General features: G+C 60.2%; 2 protein-coding genes across 7 annotated transcripts; one reads left to right on the plus strand and one right to left on the minus strand.

Annotated features, from left to right (window-relative positions):
- The first annotated feature begins 544 nt into the window (after window positions 1–544).
- On the plus strand, window positions 545–6,110 carry FGF22 (fibroblast growth factor 22). Of its 5 annotated transcripts, none has more exons than XM_053999338.1 (3): window positions 545–796; window positions 3,545–3,648; window positions 3,889–6,110. In XM_053999338.1, exons 1-3 carry the CDS (start codon window positions 559–561, stop codon window positions 4,081–4,083), a joined length of 537 nt encoding a protein of 178 aa, XP_053855313.1. In that variant the 5' UTR covers window positions 545–558; the 3' UTR covers window positions 4,084–6,110. The 5 variants fall into 5 exon arrangements, with proteins under 5 accessions (XP_053855313.1, XP_053855314.1, XP_053855311.1 ...); XM_053999339.1 differs by having other exon boundaries at window positions 3,892–6,110; XM_053999336.1 differs by having other exon boundaries at window positions 3,545–3,644.
- On the minus strand, window positions 4,027–14,022 carry RNF126 (ring finger protein 126). Of its 2 annotated transcripts, none has more exons than XM_053999334.1 (9): window positions 13,888–14,022; window positions 11,206–11,264; window positions 9,871–9,934; window positions 9,126–9,367; window positions 8,517–8,585; window positions 8,364–8,433; window positions 8,058–8,151; window positions 7,506–7,621; window positions 4,027–4,108 (listed from the first exon to the last, which is right to left on the minus strand). In XM_053999334.1, exons 1-9 carry the CDS (start codon window positions 13,960–13,962, stop codon window positions 4,076–4,078), a joined length of 822 nt encoding a protein of 273 aa, XP_053855309.1. In that variant the 5' UTR covers window positions 13,963–14,022; the 3' UTR covers window positions 4,027–4,075. The 2 variants fall into 2 exon arrangements, with proteins under 2 accessions (XP_053855309.1, XP_053855308.1); XM_053999333.1 differs by lacking the exon at window positions 4,027–4,108 and adding an exon at window positions 6,461–7,281 and having other exon boundaries at window positions 13,888–14,019.
- Between the last annotated feature and the right edge of the window lie 3,715 nt (window positions 14,023–17,737).

Raw genomic sequence — 17,737 nt, forward strand, 5'->3', positions numbered from 1 at the left:
GTCCGGCCGCAACGGACTACAGCTCCCATGGGGCAGCGCGGCGGCGCCCCGCGCCCCCTGGCGGCCGTGGCGGCCCCGACGGGGTGGGTCGGGACGAGCGCGGAGCCCGGGACGCGGCGGAGCCCGGGGAACACGGTGGAGCCCGGCTGACCCGCGTCTCTGCGGCCCGAGCTCGGCGTGTCACAGACGGACACCACCGTCCCGAGGTCCTGGGCCACAGCAGCCCCGCGCCCTCCACCTCTCCCCACGCTCTGAGCCCGCGGCGCTCGTCTCTTGCCCGCCCACCGCAGCCGACGGCGGACACCGGAGTGCGCGGTCCCCAGCCGGGCGCCCCGCGGTCGTGGGCGAGTGACCGCGGCCGGTGACCGGGGACAGCCGTCGGGGCGCCGATTTATGAATGGGAGGCACCGCCCCAGCCCCCGCCCCGCCCATTCGCCGCCGCCGCCCCGCCCCGGGCCGCCCATCCCTGGCCGCTCGCGCCGTCGGGGCCGGTCGCCGGTCGCCGCCGTGGCCATGGCCCATCGCCTGTTGCCCGCCTGTCGCCCGCCGCCCGCCGCCATGAGGCGCGGGGGCCCCGCCGCCATCGCCGCCTGTCTCGCCGGGGCACTCGCCGTGCTGGCGGGGCCGGGGCCGGGGCCGGGCAGTGCCACCGGGACCGGCCGGCGGCCCCCCCGCAGCTACGGGCATCTGGAGGGCGACGTGCGCTGGCGGCGGCTCTTCTCCGCCACCCGCTTCTTCCTGCGCATCGACGGCAGCGGCGGCGTGGAGGGGACGCGCTGGAGGGAGCGGCCGGGCAGTGAGTGGGGACGGGACCGGGACCGGGACCGGGACCGGGACGGGAGAGAGCCGGGATCTGGGGCCGCTCCCCGCCCACGACGGGCGAGAGCGCGATCCCGCCGGCTGCCGGGGCGGCGGCGGCGGCGGGCGCTGCTGGGGCTGGACCGGGGCGGAGGCTGGACGGAGGCGCCTCGGGTCGGCGACGGGAGCCCTCCATGCCCGGCCCGGAGAGAGCCCGCAGCTCTTCCCTCCGGGCAAATCTCAGCCGAAGCGCCCAGTCCTCCGGGGGCGCGAGAGCGGCGGGTCCCCGCTGTCCCCCGGCGCTCCGGGAGCGCAACCGGCGCCGGCTGCCCTCACCCCCGTCACTGCCCTGTGGGAGCCATGAGAGGGGCCTGGACACCGGCGAGCACTGCTCGGGGACCCGACGTTGCTTTCCCAGCGGCTGGGGTGTCCTAGGGGGTCTCTCGGGGGTCCTTTGTCCCATCTTGTCCTGCCAGATCACGATGCCCCCCCTGCCTTGCCTTCCCCGTGGACTGGAGGATCCGATCGTTCCCCCACTAACACACTGTGGGTGAAAAAGGCTGAGGAGGGGGGGATGTAGGAAGTTTTGCGGTGATGCTGGTCCCAGAATGGGACATCTGTCCGATGTGGGACAGCAGAACATCCCCGTCGGAGGGGACCTGCAGAGCAGGCTGGGACTCAAGACAGCTGGGTGGGCAGAGGGACAATATCCCCAAGGAGGTGGCAGTCACTGTAGGACTTCAGCAAGAGTCAGGGCTGCAAGTGCCCAGGTATCAGCCACCCATCGGGGTGCAGGGATGGGGGCACCAGGCTGGCAGGACAGTAGCTGGACGAGGAGGGGGATCTTGGGGGCCTTGGAAAAGGGGATGCCTGAGCATCCCGCAGGTGCCCTGGCAGGGTGTTGGGGTTTGGGGTAGGAGGGCTGCAGCCCCCCCAGCCCATGTCCTGGTCCAGCAGGGGCTGCCCTATCTCCCAGCAGCCACAGGACATGGGAGCCAAGCCCAGTCCAGGGAACCCTCCTGTGGTGTCAGAGGCTGTTGGGAGTCCCGACCAGGCACGCTGCCAGCACAAAGCACCCCAACACGTTCCCTCGATGGTGTGGCCATGGGACCTGGCAGGCAGAGCAGCTCCGGGCTGTACATGAGGCTCACTCTGCTTATCTGTGTGCGCCTGGGCTGGGCGCGGGCTCTGCTCCACAGCCCTCGCAGAAGCTGCCGGACCAGCCCCACTGGCAGCTCTAGGGTGGCAGGGGATCTTCCAGGGACTCCCCCACCTCAAGCCCTGCATCTGCCCCAGCCTCCTCGAGACCCCTCTGGGGCTGAGTGTGAGACTGGGAGCACTGGGAGCTGGCTCTGACCAGGTACTGGCCAGGCACCTGCAAACAAAGGGCGGCAGAGCCGGCCCGAGCGCCGGGAACAGAAGGAGGTTATTTTTAGAAAAGCGCAAGTCCTTATAAATAGCAGCAGCTTCAGACGGTGATCAAGTGGGACGGATTCATAAGCATTCGCTCAGCCCTTCCCCTCCGCAGCCCTCGTCAGTGGCTTCCCGTGGCAGCACCGAAGCAGCTGGGCTGAAAATCCCGGGGGAGCCGAACGCTCGGGAGCCCTCACACTGCCCCAGTGCTGTATCCACCCTGTCCGCCCCCAGCCTCCCGCAGGCAGGTGATGCCCGGGGATTGCCAGCAACGCCGGGACACTGATGAAAGCCCTTGCCCAGGGGCTGCAGCCCCCATGCTGTCTGTGTGTCCTCCCACGCTGTCCAGCCGGGGCAGCCCCTGCAGTGGTGCCCAATGGCAGATCCTGCTGTGGCTCCAGCCCTTCCTGCTGCCCTGCCCACATTGCTCTCACTGGACATTCCTTCTCCCCTTCCCACTGTGCGGTGTGCCTGGCGGGCGGCAGGGCGGGCAGCGGCACTCCGGGCTGGCCGGCGTGAGGCAGTGCAGGAATCCAGAGGCCCCGATGATGCTCTGGGTGTTTCCCGTGCCAGAGCCGCTGGTCTGACCACATGCCTTTCCCATTAGCGGCCGAGCCGGAGCTCGGCGGTCGGGGCACACACACGCCAGCCCAGCTGTGGCTTCACAGCCTGGCTGCAGCCGCCCCCCCGGGCTCATCCTCATGTCCTGCAGTGCTCCTCCACCTGCCAGCCCACAGTGCTGGGCACGGGGCCGCTTGTCTCCTCGCTTGTGCCACCAGGAAATCGGGCATCCACGGACGGCACTGTCCTGGGCTATTCCTGCCCCTGCAGAGCTCTGCCTGCATGCCTTCATCCACCATAACACCATGTGTGCTGTCGCTGCCACCCCCATGCACACTTGGCCCTTTCAAGAGCCACGCCAGCCTCAGTGCCCTGCGTGTGCCAGGGCGGGCGCTGCGGGAGGCGGGTCAGGTCCCCGGGGCACTGCGGGCGCGCTGGGGATGGATGAACGAGCAGAGCTGCCAATGACGGGAGGACACACATGAGGTTGTGCTTGGCATCGCTCCCGCACAGCCCCGCTTCTGGGAAGTGGCTGGACCCTGGGGAGGAGAGGAGTAAAGATCAAACCTTCCTTGGATCAGAGGTTTCCCCTCCCACTGCCAGCTTGGGCTGCAGCCCTTGTTCCTCTGCCTGCTCTGGCTCTGGATGAGGATCAGCAACTCCCTCCCTCTGGAGGGACACTGTGGCCCCCACAGTGGCCACATTGGGGCAGGGCCCCTCAGGGAGGTTGCCCGTCCCTCCCTGGCTCATGCTGTGCTTCCCTGTCCCGCAGGCATCGTCGAGATCCGGTCGGTGCGAGTCGGCGTCGTGGCCATCCGGGCGGTGCACACGGGCTTCTACCTGGCCATGAACAAGCGGGGGAGGCTCTACGGGTCGGTAGGTCGGACGCTGCCTCCTGGGAGGGACTGCACCAGAGTCAGAGGCTCAGGGCAGAGTTGGAACAGGGTCCTGGTTTCCCGTGCCCTGACCTGCTCCCCAGCAGGGGACTGCACCCGCCAAGCCCCTCTGCCCCCTGGGGACCGGAGGGGAGCCAGGGTCCTGCCCTGCCCCACTCTTGGGGTCCGAGGGGCTCCAGCTGAGCATAGCCACCCCTCACTCCCTTCCCTCTCCTGCCAGAAGGAGTTCAGCCCCAACTGCAAGTTCACGGAGCGCATCGAAGAGAACGGCTACAACACCTACGCGTCGCTGCACTGGCGGCACCGCGGCCGCCCCATGTTCCTCTCGCTCAATAGCAAGGGCAGGCCACAGCGAGGGGGCAAGACACGCCGGCAGCACCTCTCCACACACTTCCTCCCCATGCTCATCAGCTGAACACCGTGGGCAGCTCCAGACGGTCCTGTAGGAAAAAAAAACCAAACAAAAAAATGTTATTTTATTTATGTACATATCTATTTTTTGCTATTTATTGCTTTATTTTTAATGCACGGCAGAGGAGGGATATGGAAGGCAGATGCTCCAGACTCAGCCGTGCGGGGCTGTGGCTCTCCCACTGTTCCCAAATTTGCCCTAAACCAGGACACCCCGGCACAAAGCCAGTGTGGTGGAGCCAGGGAGCGTGACTGGAGCAGGGGCCAGGATCTGCTAATGGCATCTCTGCAGGGCTGGGATGTACCAGCAGGTTGTCTGTGTCTGAGCTTCCGTGGCAATTAAAGCTGTGTTCATGGTATGGAACAGGAGCAGGTCTTGGAGCTTTGATGGTGAACTTGGCTTGGGATGGGAGGGATTGGCTCCCGTGTGGTTGTGGCTGCAGCCACCAGTGTCATCTCTGCTGCCACTGGCAGGGAGCCCAGCTGGTCCTTTGCCCCATCCAGGTTTTCATTGACCCCCACCCACCCTGCAGGAAAACAGCACAGTAGTTCAGTGGCACAAAGCAGGGAGCAGGAGGAGCTGGAGCCAGCCCAGATTCTCAGGCAGACACAGCTCCGGGGCTGCCCCTGGCCACAGCCAGTGTCAGTCAGTCCTGCAGCCCAGCGCCGCATCCTCATCCCCAACAAAAACACAGCTGGGACAGTGGTGAGGACCAGCCCCTCACCTGGAGGGCAGCATGGCCAGGAATAGCACCTGCACCTCAGCATCCTGGCCAGGGTACATCCCTGCACCACCTCACGCCTGCTGTGGCCAGGCCCAGCATCCCGGTCACTGTCACGTCAGACAGAGCAATGGCCCCAGCAAAAACCACCAAACTCGTTCCATTTCTGACCCAACCAGCTCCAAATGAGTCTGAGAGGGAACAGCCACTGTATTAACCATGTGGTGACTGTGGTGAGCCCCTGCCAGGTGGGCAGCAGCTGCCATGCGCCCACCCGGGACTTTGCTCGGCCCACTTGAAACCCATCTGAGCACTGCTCACACATGAGAAATCATTCCCAAGCGCCTGGGGGAGTCAGGAACCCAATCACTGCTGAAATAGTGGGAGAGGGAAGGTCTTCCCAGGTCTCTTGTTTTGGTGACTAAACAGCAAAGCCTCTCCTCGGTGTCGGGTCAGCCCATGGACACGTGCAGGTTCAGCCAGGACCTTCTTGCTGCCACCCACCTCACCAGCCCAGGCTTCTGGCTCAACCCCTGGCAGAGGATGAGCCATTAACCCCGACACACCAGTCCCGAGATAAACCCTCCTGTGAGATGAAAGGCGCCGCCACACTGCCCAGCCAAGCCGAGGAAGAAAAACAGTCCGGGCAAGTCGCTCCCTGCCAGCCCCCAGCCCTGGCACAGCTGGTGACACTTCCTCCAACAAACCAACTTTGTGGGTTCTAAAATGGCCCAAGAAAGACCAAAGCATCCTTCCCCCTCCTAAAGGAGGTTCATATCTTCTCAGGAAGCTCATGGAAGAGCCAGCTCCTGGGGTGATGCTGCTTTAGAAAAGACACCCAAGCTCTGCTGGAGCCAGCACCTTCCCCAGCAGCCCCAGCCCACTCCCAGGGCCCCAAAAGCCGAGGGAGAGGCAGGGAACCCCCCAAACTGCCAAACCCTCCACCCGCTTCCCTGGCAGCTCCCATGGGGGCAGGTTCTCCCTTGTCTGCTCTGGCCTCTACCACAGAGCAGTCCCAACATGCGGTACCATCACGGACCCCCAGCCCTCTAGGAAACCTCCTGACCACCTCAAGTCCCTATGAGGGGAAGGGGCTCCCAGTGATGGATGGTGAGAGCTTCTCCTCTCGTGCCTCAGGGCCCAGGAAGCAGGGACATGGCAAGGAGTCCCTGCCCGCTCTGGTGACATTCTTGTCATTCTCTGAGCTCCAGCTCTGTCACAGAAACTGAGTCACAAACATACCTGGATATTTTTCTCTCTCTCCTTGTTTTAATCAGCTCTATTTTAAGTAGCTTTGCAATACATTTTTTCTCCAAAATGTTGTTTTCCTGGTAATTACTCGGTCACAATGAGATTTGCTGGTCCTCATTCTGCTGCACACCCAGTCCTGTGTCGGCCCAGCAGAACAGCCTGCCCTGGCTGCGAGGGGGGCAGGACTGTAGGGGGAAGAAGGTGTAAAAAATAGAAAACACCAGGCGAGGATGCTTCCAGCTGCGATCCTTGGCTACCTGTGCAGTGATCCACAGGCTGGCAGTGGCTCCCACCGGAACTCCCAGCACGCAGGAGGGCTCAGAGAGGCCCAGCCTGTCCGAGGAAGGCAGGACAGCTTGGTGGTCTCAGAGCTTACCCTGTAGCTTTCCTCAAATCATACATGATTGCTCGCAGAGCTGAAATGTCCATTTATTGACAACAGTAATAATTTAAGATTATAAAAACCCCTTTCAGTGTTGAGTATCAGCGGGCGAGGTTATAAAGAGAAATAAAAGGGACTCGAGATGGGACAGGGAAGGATCCCGGGGTCTACTTGAGAGTTCCTGTTTCAGTGACAGCTATTGGTCCTCCCCAGATGGTGATCCTGGGGGGAGGCAGCATCCTTATACTTCCATTTTAGACGTCAATCTCCAAAGCAGAAAAGATAGTATCCAAGGGGAGGAGGAGCAAAAGAAATAAAAGAAAGGGATCTCAAATTCAAACCCATACAAACAACCTTTCCATTCGGGATTCAACCACTCGCTCAGCACCTCGGGGTTCTCAGCCGGGGAGCGCAGCAGCCTCGCACTGCAATGGGTAAAGTCCACGCAAAGAGGATGTTTTTATTGACAGACAGAGCTCTTTCCCCCCTTTTTCATCACAGAACTTGAGGCTTCTCATCTCTGAAGGACCCAGTGTCTCCGTGTCTTCAGAAATCAAAAGGAAATTCTGGGGGCACTGCTCCTGCCTCATCCCCTCCCCTCGCTCTGCTCTGGAAGCCCCTTTGGCTGCTCGCGGTGGCCAGGGAGGGAGGGGGAACAGTGGAAGGGCCCCAGGGACAGAGGGTACGTTAAGATTCATGAGTTGTTCGATGAGTTTTCATTACTTGGTGAGCTGGAGGAAGAGGAGGAGGAGGAGGATGACGAGAAGTTCATCCCTGTGAGTCCTGGGGGGTTTGTGGCAGTGTTTTGTCCACTTAAACTTTTCCGGCAGACGGGACACGTGTCATGCTTTGGGGAGCAGACAGAAAACAAAACAAGAAATACGGGAAACGGGATTAGAAACACAACAGGGGAGCAGCACTCGAGGAATGGGCTGGGATGACACTCCATCCTCTGACCACAGGCTGCTTGTGCTCAGGCCTCATCACAGAGGTAGGAAAATATTTACAGAGGGGAGCAGGACCAGACAAAGCCCCCGGTGCTGCACGCCCCAGGCAGTGCCCCGCACTCACCTGCTCCAGCCACGGGACGATGCAGCCATCATGGAACAGGTGATTGCACGGTAACTGCCGCACGTTCTCCCCGACTGTGTAGTCTTCCTTACACACAGGGCACTCCAACCCGGAATCTGCATGGCATAGGGAAAGCCAAGCCCAGCTGAGCAAAGGAGGAGAGAACGACATGCAAAGCCCCCGACTCAGGGCTCATCATCCCTCTCCCCTTCCCCACCACTGCTCCATCCCTGTCAGGAGGAAGGCTTGGTGCTCTGCAGTCCCCACACCATCACTCTACCTCCCCTACCCAGGGTATGTCTCATCCTTCCCTTCCCTTCTGCTTTTCCATCTCTGTCCACACTGAACTTCTCACAATCTCCCCAGGGCAAATCCGTCCAGCCTACACTGCTCTTTTTTTGTGTGAGTGCAACAGAGCCCCTTCAGCTCTCTGCCCACTTTGAAGTGTTTTATGCCTCAATGGTACAAACAGACAAAATTCAAGTCCCAAGACAACATTACAGAGAGTTCCAGTGAGCACCCTGTGCACAACTCCATGGAGCAGACACGTACCTACGTGCTCCTGTGTGATCTGTATGGTGGGGAGGGCCTGGATCTTCTCTTTGTCCGCTGGCGGCGGTCCAGTGTTTTCAAACTGATTCAGTAACTGGAAAAACAACCAGCCAGGCAGGCAGAAGAGAGGTGAGCTCAGCAGCACACAGAATCCACTCGTTTCCTGAGCCAGGGCACCTGGACCCCGCACTGTGGACCCCTTCCCATTTCAGTCCCCCAGCCCCTCATTCCATGCACCACCACAGGTGCTGCCCCTCCTGCAGCACTGCACAGGAGGATGGAGACTGTGGTGAATCCCAGTTTTACCTGTGTGATAATCGCATCCAGGCCGTTGGCACCCCAGGCATAGTCCATCGGATTTGAGTGCAGGACTCCCCTGAAGAGCAAGGACAGCAAGTGAGTTCATCCTGGAGCACCAACGAGACACTGTCAGAGAGAGCAGCACATCCTCCAACTCACCAAGGGCCCAGGCCTAGGTTTGGAATTGTGGTCGGTGCAATAATTCCATTGACCAGCTGCTGGATAATTCTGAAAGGCAAAAAAACCAGGATTGTGTAAGAATTAAAGTTTGCTGGCTCCCAGCCCGGCACCCCAGCGTGGAGGGAGAGACTGAGTAAGCTGAATACTACACATTGTTGGGGGCAATTAAAAATACTCTACAGCAATTGCAATGGCAGCTTAGGGAGTGATCAGCCACTGATAAAGTTTCAGTATTTGATTCATAAGGGGACAATTCCTGACATGATGGTGAATGGCTCCCAGGATGCACTTAAACACTGTCTGGTGTTCTCTTCTGTTTCCCCTCACAGCAAGTACAACATTTTTGCAACACCTGGCAATGACCAGGGAATATTTTCCCACTACAGAACAAACTTCCAAGCACAGTCCATGTCAACACTCAGCTAAACAACCCCAACAGACCCCAAGCAGGAGCTGCCAACAGGCTCACGTGGGACACAGATGGCACCCGTGGCAGTGCTGGAGAGCTTTGGGATGCCGCTCCCATAAGCCAGGAGAAAAGGTGAGAAACAAGAGGGTTCCCTGCTCAGGGGCCAGAGTGGTTCTCACCCTTCCAGCGTGGGGACGCCCTCGTGCCTGCCCGAGGCTCGGCGCGTGGCCAGGCGGGCGCGGGGCTGCCTGGCGCCGTAGCGGTGCCGGGACTGGTGCTCGCGCTCCCGCCGGTTCTCCGAGTCCCGGTTGTCTTCCGGCTGCACGTTGGACCCAAAGGGAAACTCAAAGCTGTCGTCAAAGAACCCGAAAGCAAACTGGCCATAGCCCGGGGGCAAGGTGAACAAGTGCTGATCCACGTTCTGGAGGGAGGGAGGGAATGCAGAGAACAGACTGTGACAAGAGGAGGAACGGCTCGCGGCTCCCACGGTGTCCCTGCAGCTGCCCACAGCCAACCCCAGGCCTGGGGTGACACTGGGACCAGCGCCCTCGGCAGCAGCTCAGTGAGGAACAGACACTGGAACTGCACACAAAGGCAGGAATAATCACAGTTCCCTGGTTTCTCTTTGGTGTGTCACTGCTGCTTCCGAGCTGAGGCTACTGCATAGCAACACACCCAAATCCTGCTCTCCAAATCCTGCTGAGCCCCCTCACGACGGGAATCAGCTGTGAGTGATGGTCCTATGTAACACACGCAGCAAAAATATGGTATGTGGAGATCTCAGGAGCAGCATGTGGAGGATATTAATTCCTCCTTTCCAAATTCTGTCATGATCTGGGAAAGGTTTAAACAATGCACTATTGGAAAAATACTCAATCCAACAGCAAAGCAGAAGGTCTTGGAAGAGAGAAAGGACTTGCTCACCTCAAAAGGATGCCTGCTCTGATCAGTGGCTGACGTAGAGGAGCTGGTCTCATTGTCAGCATTCCTATGGAGAATGAAGAGCACTGGTAATCTTCTCATAGCGGCTTCCAAGGCTTTTCTGCCCTCCTCCCATCCCAGGGCAGAGGCAGCTCAACAGAACCTGGTCCTCCCTCAGCTGCTGCTTTTCTGATTGCCCAGATCAATCTTCCCTCCCTGAACCTTTCATTTTCCCACATCCTCACCCATTTCTCCCTACCCTATTAGATCTCACAGGCTGCAGAGAAGTGCCTGAACCACGATGTCAAGCGAGGATTTTCCCCACAATCCATCTCAAACACACCAGCTAATCCTCCAGAGCACCAGGAAGACTTAAGGCACAAACACTGAACGCTGTGACCCCAAGACACGGAAGTCTAATCTTGAATCAAAGGAACTTCTCTACTGCAGAGGCACGTAACCCAACGGCTCAGGGTATTGGGAAAACTCTTAACTGTTGTCAGACTTCTGCTTTCAGAGCTGCAGGAACATTTCCTGCTCAGAACCAAGCTTTGCATTTATGGTACCGAAACCGCTGAGATTCAACAACTGTGTGACTCTCCCAAGGTCACAGGGAATCACCAAAACAGTCAGGATCAGCCAGGATGGATTTTCAGGTTCCAGGGTTGGTGGTCAAACCAAACATCACCTGCCTGGTGCAGAAGCCCCAGGCCATGCACCACAATCAGCAGGCAGCAACACCCATTGCCCTGGCCCTGCACTGCCCACAGCCTGTCCTGGAGCTGGTCACAGCTGGGGCCCCACAAACACGAGTGAAACATTTTAAGACGTTCCTGCTGCTTCTGCCACCAGTGACAGCAGAGCAGCACAGAAACACAGACCTCACTGCTCCAGGGCAGAGTCCAAAGTCTCAGCCACAACATTTTGCTGTTCATCCCCAACACAGTCACTACTTACACTGAGGTGTCCGTGTGCTCACCATTCCCAGATCCCTCTCTCTGGGGTTATCTCTGCCCTGATGACTCAGATCAGGTCAGAGCCACCACACAGCACAGGGAAAGCCTCCCTACCACTTCTTTATGTTTGTTTGAAATCAAACCATTCCTGCCCCGTCCCTCAGCTGAGACACTGGGCATTCAGCTTTGCCATGGCAGATTGGCCTGTGGATGCTAACTCTGCCAACAAAGCACTGTATTCCAAAAGTGAGGAAAGATGAGCTAAAGCTGGGGCAGAAGCAATAGAAACAGTGCATTTTATATCAAACATTGCCTTTGAACTAGGAAGAGAGCAAAGCAACCTGGGCTTACTGGAGCAGCAGCCCCTAGGGCAGCACATTACCTCGGCTCCTCAGGAAGCTCTTCAATAAAACCAGACTCACACCGTGGGCAGATGTAGTCCTGCAGGAGAAGACACACCGGGTGAGAGGAGGAGGTGGAACCTCAGAGCTGCAGGGCGTGACAGGGTGGGAGGTCCTGCAGTCTGCCATCCCCAGCACATGCCATGGTCCCAGAGCCAGAGCGACCCCAAACCCCAACATTTGCCTTCCTGAGCCACTGAGGCCAGAGCTCGGCCTGAGCCTGTGCGGGCTCAGCTTAAGAATGATGAGGGTGATGCTGATTAATTCCCAGTAGAGACACAGCATTAGGTACCAGCTGATGCAGTTCCAGTGAAGTGAAAGTGAAACCCCCAACGCTCCCTGTGCAGCAGCCCTCAAACTTTAGCCCAGCTGCGTGTTTGGGGAGCAGGAAACAACACGGGAATGGCAGCAGGGACTCGGCAAGGTCGTGGTGCTCAGGGAGGCTGAATGGTCCCTGTCACTCACACAGCCTGGGGTTCACAGCACACAGGGACACTCTGGGTTGTTGTGCAGCCAGGACCTCACACTCCCACACCCAGAGCTCACTACAGAGACCTGCCACCACCGCAGTCCCCTGGGCACTGCGCATGCCAGGACAGACAGGCTGAGTGTGCAGCCCCTGTGACAGCCACCTCCTCACGACTCCTGGGGTTAGTGAGGAATTTATCCTCTACAACCTGTCCTGGGCAGAGCAGCCCAGAACACTGGAGACCCTGAGGGAACTGTTTCACTTCCCAGTGCTCAAGAAGCAGCACTGAGCCAATCCCATCCCCTGCCCCAGGGCGGGCACACACCACCCCAAATCCCTGTGCTGGCAGAGCTGGGCTCAGCACAGAAGGCATTTAAGAGCTTCTAAAAATAATGCCACTTCCTTTTGCTGCTATGTTGGAGTTGGCACAGCCCTGAGCCAGACTGAGGGATTCCCCCAAGGAGCTGAGGCTGTTGATAAGGCCCTTGGGGTCACTCCTCTGGCCCCTACAGCTGGCCCAAATAAGGCCCCAGGGAAGGAGCACAGCTTGGAGCCCTTGCATGTGCCCCACCTGCCCAGGGAGATACGGGAGCTCTGAGCTCAGGAACAGACTGGGAGAGAGGTGGCTGCTCCCTCTCCCACACAGGACTCCCTGTCTGCTGCTGTGGAACAACCATCTCTGCACCACTGCCACCAGCTCAGGGTCTCCTGTGTGAGCACAGGGGACTGTAGCCCATGAAATCCCCTCTGCGTTGCTTCCCACCAGCACAAACTGGTGGGGACACACGTGGCATGAGGGTGAGTGACCTGAGCACCCTGCTCCAGGGAGCTGCTGTGTGTTTGTGTGTGTCTGTGAGCTCGCAGCCAGCTCCCAGCACAGGGATCAGCACATTCCTCTGCAGCTGGAACAGCACAAATGTCAAAGTTTGTTGTTTCTCGGGCTGTTTGAGCAGCGCTGGTTACTGCGCCTGCAGAGGGTGAGTGAAACCCGGGTGAAGCCTGAGGGAACCTGGATCCCCAAAAGAAGCTCAGGAACTCACAGACCTGAGTCCCCAAACACTGGACCTGCTCCCTGCCTGGTCCAGTCTGGCACAGCCAGGTGTGCCCAGCCAAGTGCACACAACCAGATGTGAGCACAGCCCAGCACGGGGTGTTTGAACAGAAATAAAGAACAGATTTTCTGGGTTGCCTCCTGCCCACAGCCCACGTGTGCTCAGCTCAATGAGTCTGCCCTCACTCTTACACACGAGCTGGGAGCCCCAGCATGGCTCACCCTGGCCCAAAGGAGAGGGCAAAAGGACAAATCACACGTCACAAACCAGCCACCCCCGGCGGGCACAGCTCTGCTTGTCCTCAGAGGCTTTTCAAGTTGAGTGCCACCAACCAGCAATGACTTTTGGGACAAGGTGCAGTGAAAAGTGTCAGGATAAAGAGACCAGCAGCACTCTCCAAATCACATTTAACATCTCAGGAAGCCAAGCAGGGGAACAACTGATCCACCAGATCCTCCCCAACAGCCCACGCTCCTTTTCCACCCACACCAGGACGAGCTCCACGCGCACCGGATTTTGGTGCGTGATTAAAGCACCTGCCCAGGTGCCTACACAGCACTTCTACCTACGTACTGCCGTGCACCTCCCTGCGCCCCAGCCGCCCCCACCGCGGGGCTTTTGCCGTGTTCATTAAAAGACGACCGAGAAGCCCCCGCCACCCCGCGCTGCTTCACCCGGCACCGGATGGATCAGGCTGCTCGGGCTGGGGGTGTCAGAGCCGGGCCCGGGGGTGTCAGAGCCGGCCCAGACCGCTCCCCGAGGGGCGGCCGGAGCGCTCGAAGCGCCGCGGGCCCCCCATCCAGGCGGAACGGGGCCGAGGGCCCCTCCCGCCGCGCCGCCCCCGCCGCGGCTCGCCCAGCTGCTGCCCCTCGGCCAGGCTGGCCCGTTCCCTCCGCAGACCCTCTCCCCTCGTCGCCGCGGCCCCGTTCCCTCGCTACGGACACCTCCCCCAGCCCCTCTCAACGCCCCCGAGCCCCGGTGCCACGGGCGGAGCCCCACAGGGCAGCCCCCGCCTCCCCGCCGCTCAGGCCCCCTGGGCCCCTCAGGCCTCGCCCCCACGTGCCCGCCCCCCTCGGGGCCCCCGCCCGGCCCTGCCCGCGCTTCCGGCCCTCGCCGGCGGCCCTCCCCGGTCCCCCGCTCACGGGCAGGCGCGGGGCGATCTCGGCCGAGCAGCAGTGGCAGAAGAACCGGCCCGGCTGCGGCGACGCCTCCGCCATCTTCCCTACCCGCCGGCCCCGCCCCCCGCACGCGCCGCGGCGCCGACGGCGGCCGAGGGGGGACAGGGGACAGCGCGTGGCGGAAACGCGGAGGGGGGGAAAGGACGGAGGGGGCGTGGCCCGTTCGGGGGCGGAGCATTTGCCATATAACACAGTGGGCGTGACTTGACCATATAAGGCAACGGGGCGTGGCCGGGGAGCGGCGGGACTGGATCCCCGATTCCGGGAACCCCCCCCATTCCGGGAACCCCCCCATTCCGGGAACCCCCCCAGTCCTTCCTTCACTCCCTCCTTCCTTCCTTCGCCCCCTCCGCCCCCGGGCTCCTGATCCCTCTCTCAGCCCCACCGGACCCCCGAGCCGTAAAACGTCAGCTCAAAAGCGGACTTACTTATTTAATTTTTAAAAGAAGAGGGAAAAAATGAGCTGGGGAGAGGTTGAGTCCCCCGAAAGGAGGAAAAATGGATATTCTCAGTGAAAATCCGGGGAGCTGCTTCAAGATGCAATAGCCCCAAAGGAACCGGAATGTTCCATTTTGGCAGAACACTCTCAGGCTGCGTGTTTCTCCCAGACCTTGCCCATTGGATGCTGAAGGGTGCTGGCGAGGTTTTTGGGGTTGAGAGGTGGAATCTCGATTTTTGGGACCTCAGAATCCCACCTGCAGCTCGGTTCAGGGCCAGCGTTTTGCCCAGGCTGCAGCTTTTGAGAGAGCAGAGGGTCTGCCTGGCCCTCCCTGGGGTCCCAAACCTCAGGGGCTGTTGTGTGGCACTGCCGAGCCAGGGTTTTGGGGTGGTGTAAGTGGGGAAATTTTGGGGTATCCACGCAGCGCGGTTTTGGGGGAGGGGGATGGTGAGGCTGCGGGGCGGGATCGGAGCGGCAGAACTGTGGGATTTTAAGAGTTCTGCAAGTGGAGCTGTTGGGTCTTGGGGTTCGAGCCGGCGACACCCGCCCCGCTCCCAGCAGGTGGCATCTTCATCCCAGGATTCGCTGCTCCAGCTTTGCCGGGTGATGGAGCCGGGGAGGGATTTGTGAAGCCGCTCAGGAGCCGTGGAAAGCTCCGGCAGAGTGGGGACAGGGACTGGACGCTGGTGGCACACGGCTCCTGAGGGCTGGGTCAGCGGTCAGCAGCTGCGAGGGCTCGGCTGGTGGGGGGATTGCAGCTGTGGGACAGATGGGCAGAGTTCAGTGGCTGACCGATGATCCCGGCCGCCGATAAGGCACGCTGGCATTTATTTACAGGTGATGAGGAAACTGCTGCTCCCGTAACCTTTATGTTCAGGAGGTGGGTCCAGACAGTGCGTCGTGGCCCAGCCGGGAGCCAGACAGAGCCCGGAGCCTCAGCGTGGAGCCCGCGGCTCCGGATGGGGCATTTCACACCCCAAGGGAAGCTCCTTCCCCGCGGTTCCCCAGAGCCCTGTTTCACCGTCGGAGGACAAGTTGCCACTTGATCAAATGGGTGCCGGGTGCCTGTGGGATGAGGGGGGGAAGGATCCGGCTCCACTGACTTTGTCCCTCTGGAATTCCCTGACGCAGGAGCTGTGGAAGCTGAACGTGGCAACACTCGTTGGGATGCAAATGGCAGCGGATGTGGATGCACATGGAGATAAGGGCAGCAGAGCGGCCCCAGCCCCGGTGCCGCGGGCACACAGCAGTGGGAAGGGTCCCCCAAAAGCCCCTCATTCATCTCTTGGGGTTTGCCTCCATGTCAGGACAGCAGACTCTGACTCAGGGGCCAGAGGCCCCTGCCCATCCCTCATTGCTGGTGCTGACTGTGGAGAGGGGATTGCCCTTCCCTGGGAGCTGAGGCTCCCAGACAGCCCCATGCCCTGACTTTGGCCCCAGCCGTGATTCCTCCCCACAAAGGGCACGAGAATCCCATGGAGACCCCGTCTCTGATGCTGCTCGGGCGCCCCAAGACTGGGGGTTCTGTGTTTGCCTGTCCCCCTTCCTTCTGCTGCCTCCGAGGAAGCTGTGTCTGGTCAGGAGCAAATTTGAGTCACCCAGGGAAGGATTTTCCCACGGTGCTGCAGAAAGGCAAACTGCACCCTCACCTGAGAGGGCTGACGAGGAGGTGACACCTCCCCAGGTAGGATCGAGTCATCGTTAGACAGAGCCCACTCCCAAATCAGCCACCCCGCTTGGGAAGGGCAGCGGAAAATCTCCCAGGGCTCCCATTGTCTGAGGGGATGGGAGAGGGTGGGAGGCCCCTCCGGCAGCTCAGAGACACCATCCCACCTGGGCTGAGCAGTGGAGGGGAGTCCTCCCTTCCTCTGGACCCTGTGTTCCTAAAGAAAGTGGTGACTGGAGCTGAAACCCCCACACTGCCCAGGTGTTGGAGGCACAGGGGCAGCTCCGGGCACGGGCTCATCCCAGGCTCTGCCTTGAGCCCTGGGAAGCACAAGCACCTCCTGCAGCCAGAGCAGCTCCCAGAGCAATTCCTGCCAAGTGAGAATAACTGGTGCAGCTGGTCTCCCTGCTCCCCTCCACCCCACATCATATATAATTGCCTATTTTAATTAATAAATTGGAGGCCACTCAAAGGAAAGCGGCGAGATTCCTTACAGACACTGCCGGGATTGTCTACCCGCCCCGAGCCAGTCGTGTCACGGCGCATTTGAATCGGTCTCCTTTGAATTTGCTCAGACAGATCGAGAGATTTACATCCCCCACCTCATCTCCTGGAGCCTCACACCTCCAGGCTGCGGGTCCGGATCCCATCTGGCAGTGATCCAGCAGCTCACGGTGACCCGGGAGCAGCGGCACAGGCTGAGCCCCGTCCTCAGCACCACCAGGCTGTGAGGGCTGGGGGACGCTGCTGGAGGGTGGTCCCCAGCCCTCCATGCTCTGATCCCTGGAGCAGAAGGGCTGGTGGCATCCTGGTGGTCCTTCCCTGGCCCAGCTGTGCTGTCCCAGTGGTTCACTTTCCCCTGGGAGCAGCCAGGGCAGAGGAGCTCAGGGGAAGTTCATGGTCCCAGGGGACTGCTTTTAGGCTCCACCAAAAATTTTCCTTTCTCTTTTTTTTTCTTTTTGGATTCTTTCCTTTTTTATGCTTGGTTTAAACCATTGTTCTTCAGGAGAAATTTTAATGTGAAAAACATGCTTTTCTAACAACTGCCAGCCTGGGCCAAGCAATGAGGCTCTTTGGCTGACAAGGGCTGTGTGGCAGATGTGAGCTCCGGGGAGGATGTGACCTGTGGTGGCTCTGCTCTTTAGAGGCCCATGGGATGGGGATCCACCAGGCTGGCAAGGCCGGGATGCTGGGATTGTAGTGCCAATAGGGTCCAGGTCCTCCCCGTGGCTGGTATGGGAGCAGGGCAGCCACCAGCCCGTCTGTCCCACCCCAATAACCAGCACCTTGCTCCGGGAGCGAAGATCAGCGGAGCAGCTGCTGCCCTTCCTGGTGCAGCTCTGCTTCCTCTGGCAGTGCCTCTCCCCAGCCTCACCAAGGAGCCAGGAGACTTTAATGACCAGGGAGGTTTTCCCCACTCCCAGCTCTGCTGGACCCAGTTCAGCCCCACACGGTTGCCCGACGTTCCACGGGCGCTGCCAGCTCTTCCCTCCAGGCTCGTGTTGCTCCTGCCCTTCGCCGTGGCGGAGGCAGCGCTCGCGCTGGGAGCCCGCACGGCCGCCGGCGCTGACTCACGGCTTGTTTACACTCACACACACACACACAAACACACACAAACACACACACACAGAGCCTGTCTCACCACCAGGCCAACCCCACCAGGCTCAGCCATGTGGGCAACGGGATCACCCCGTAAGGAGCTCGCTAAG

This window comes from Vidua macroura, chromosome 26 (genome assembly GCF_024509145.1).
Source record: "Vidua macroura isolate BioBank_ID:100142 chromosome 26, ASM2450914v1, whole genome shotgun sequence".
NCBI classification, from domain to species: domain Eukaryota; kingdom Metazoa; phylum Chordata; class Aves; order Passeriformes; family Viduidae; genus Vidua; species Vidua macroura.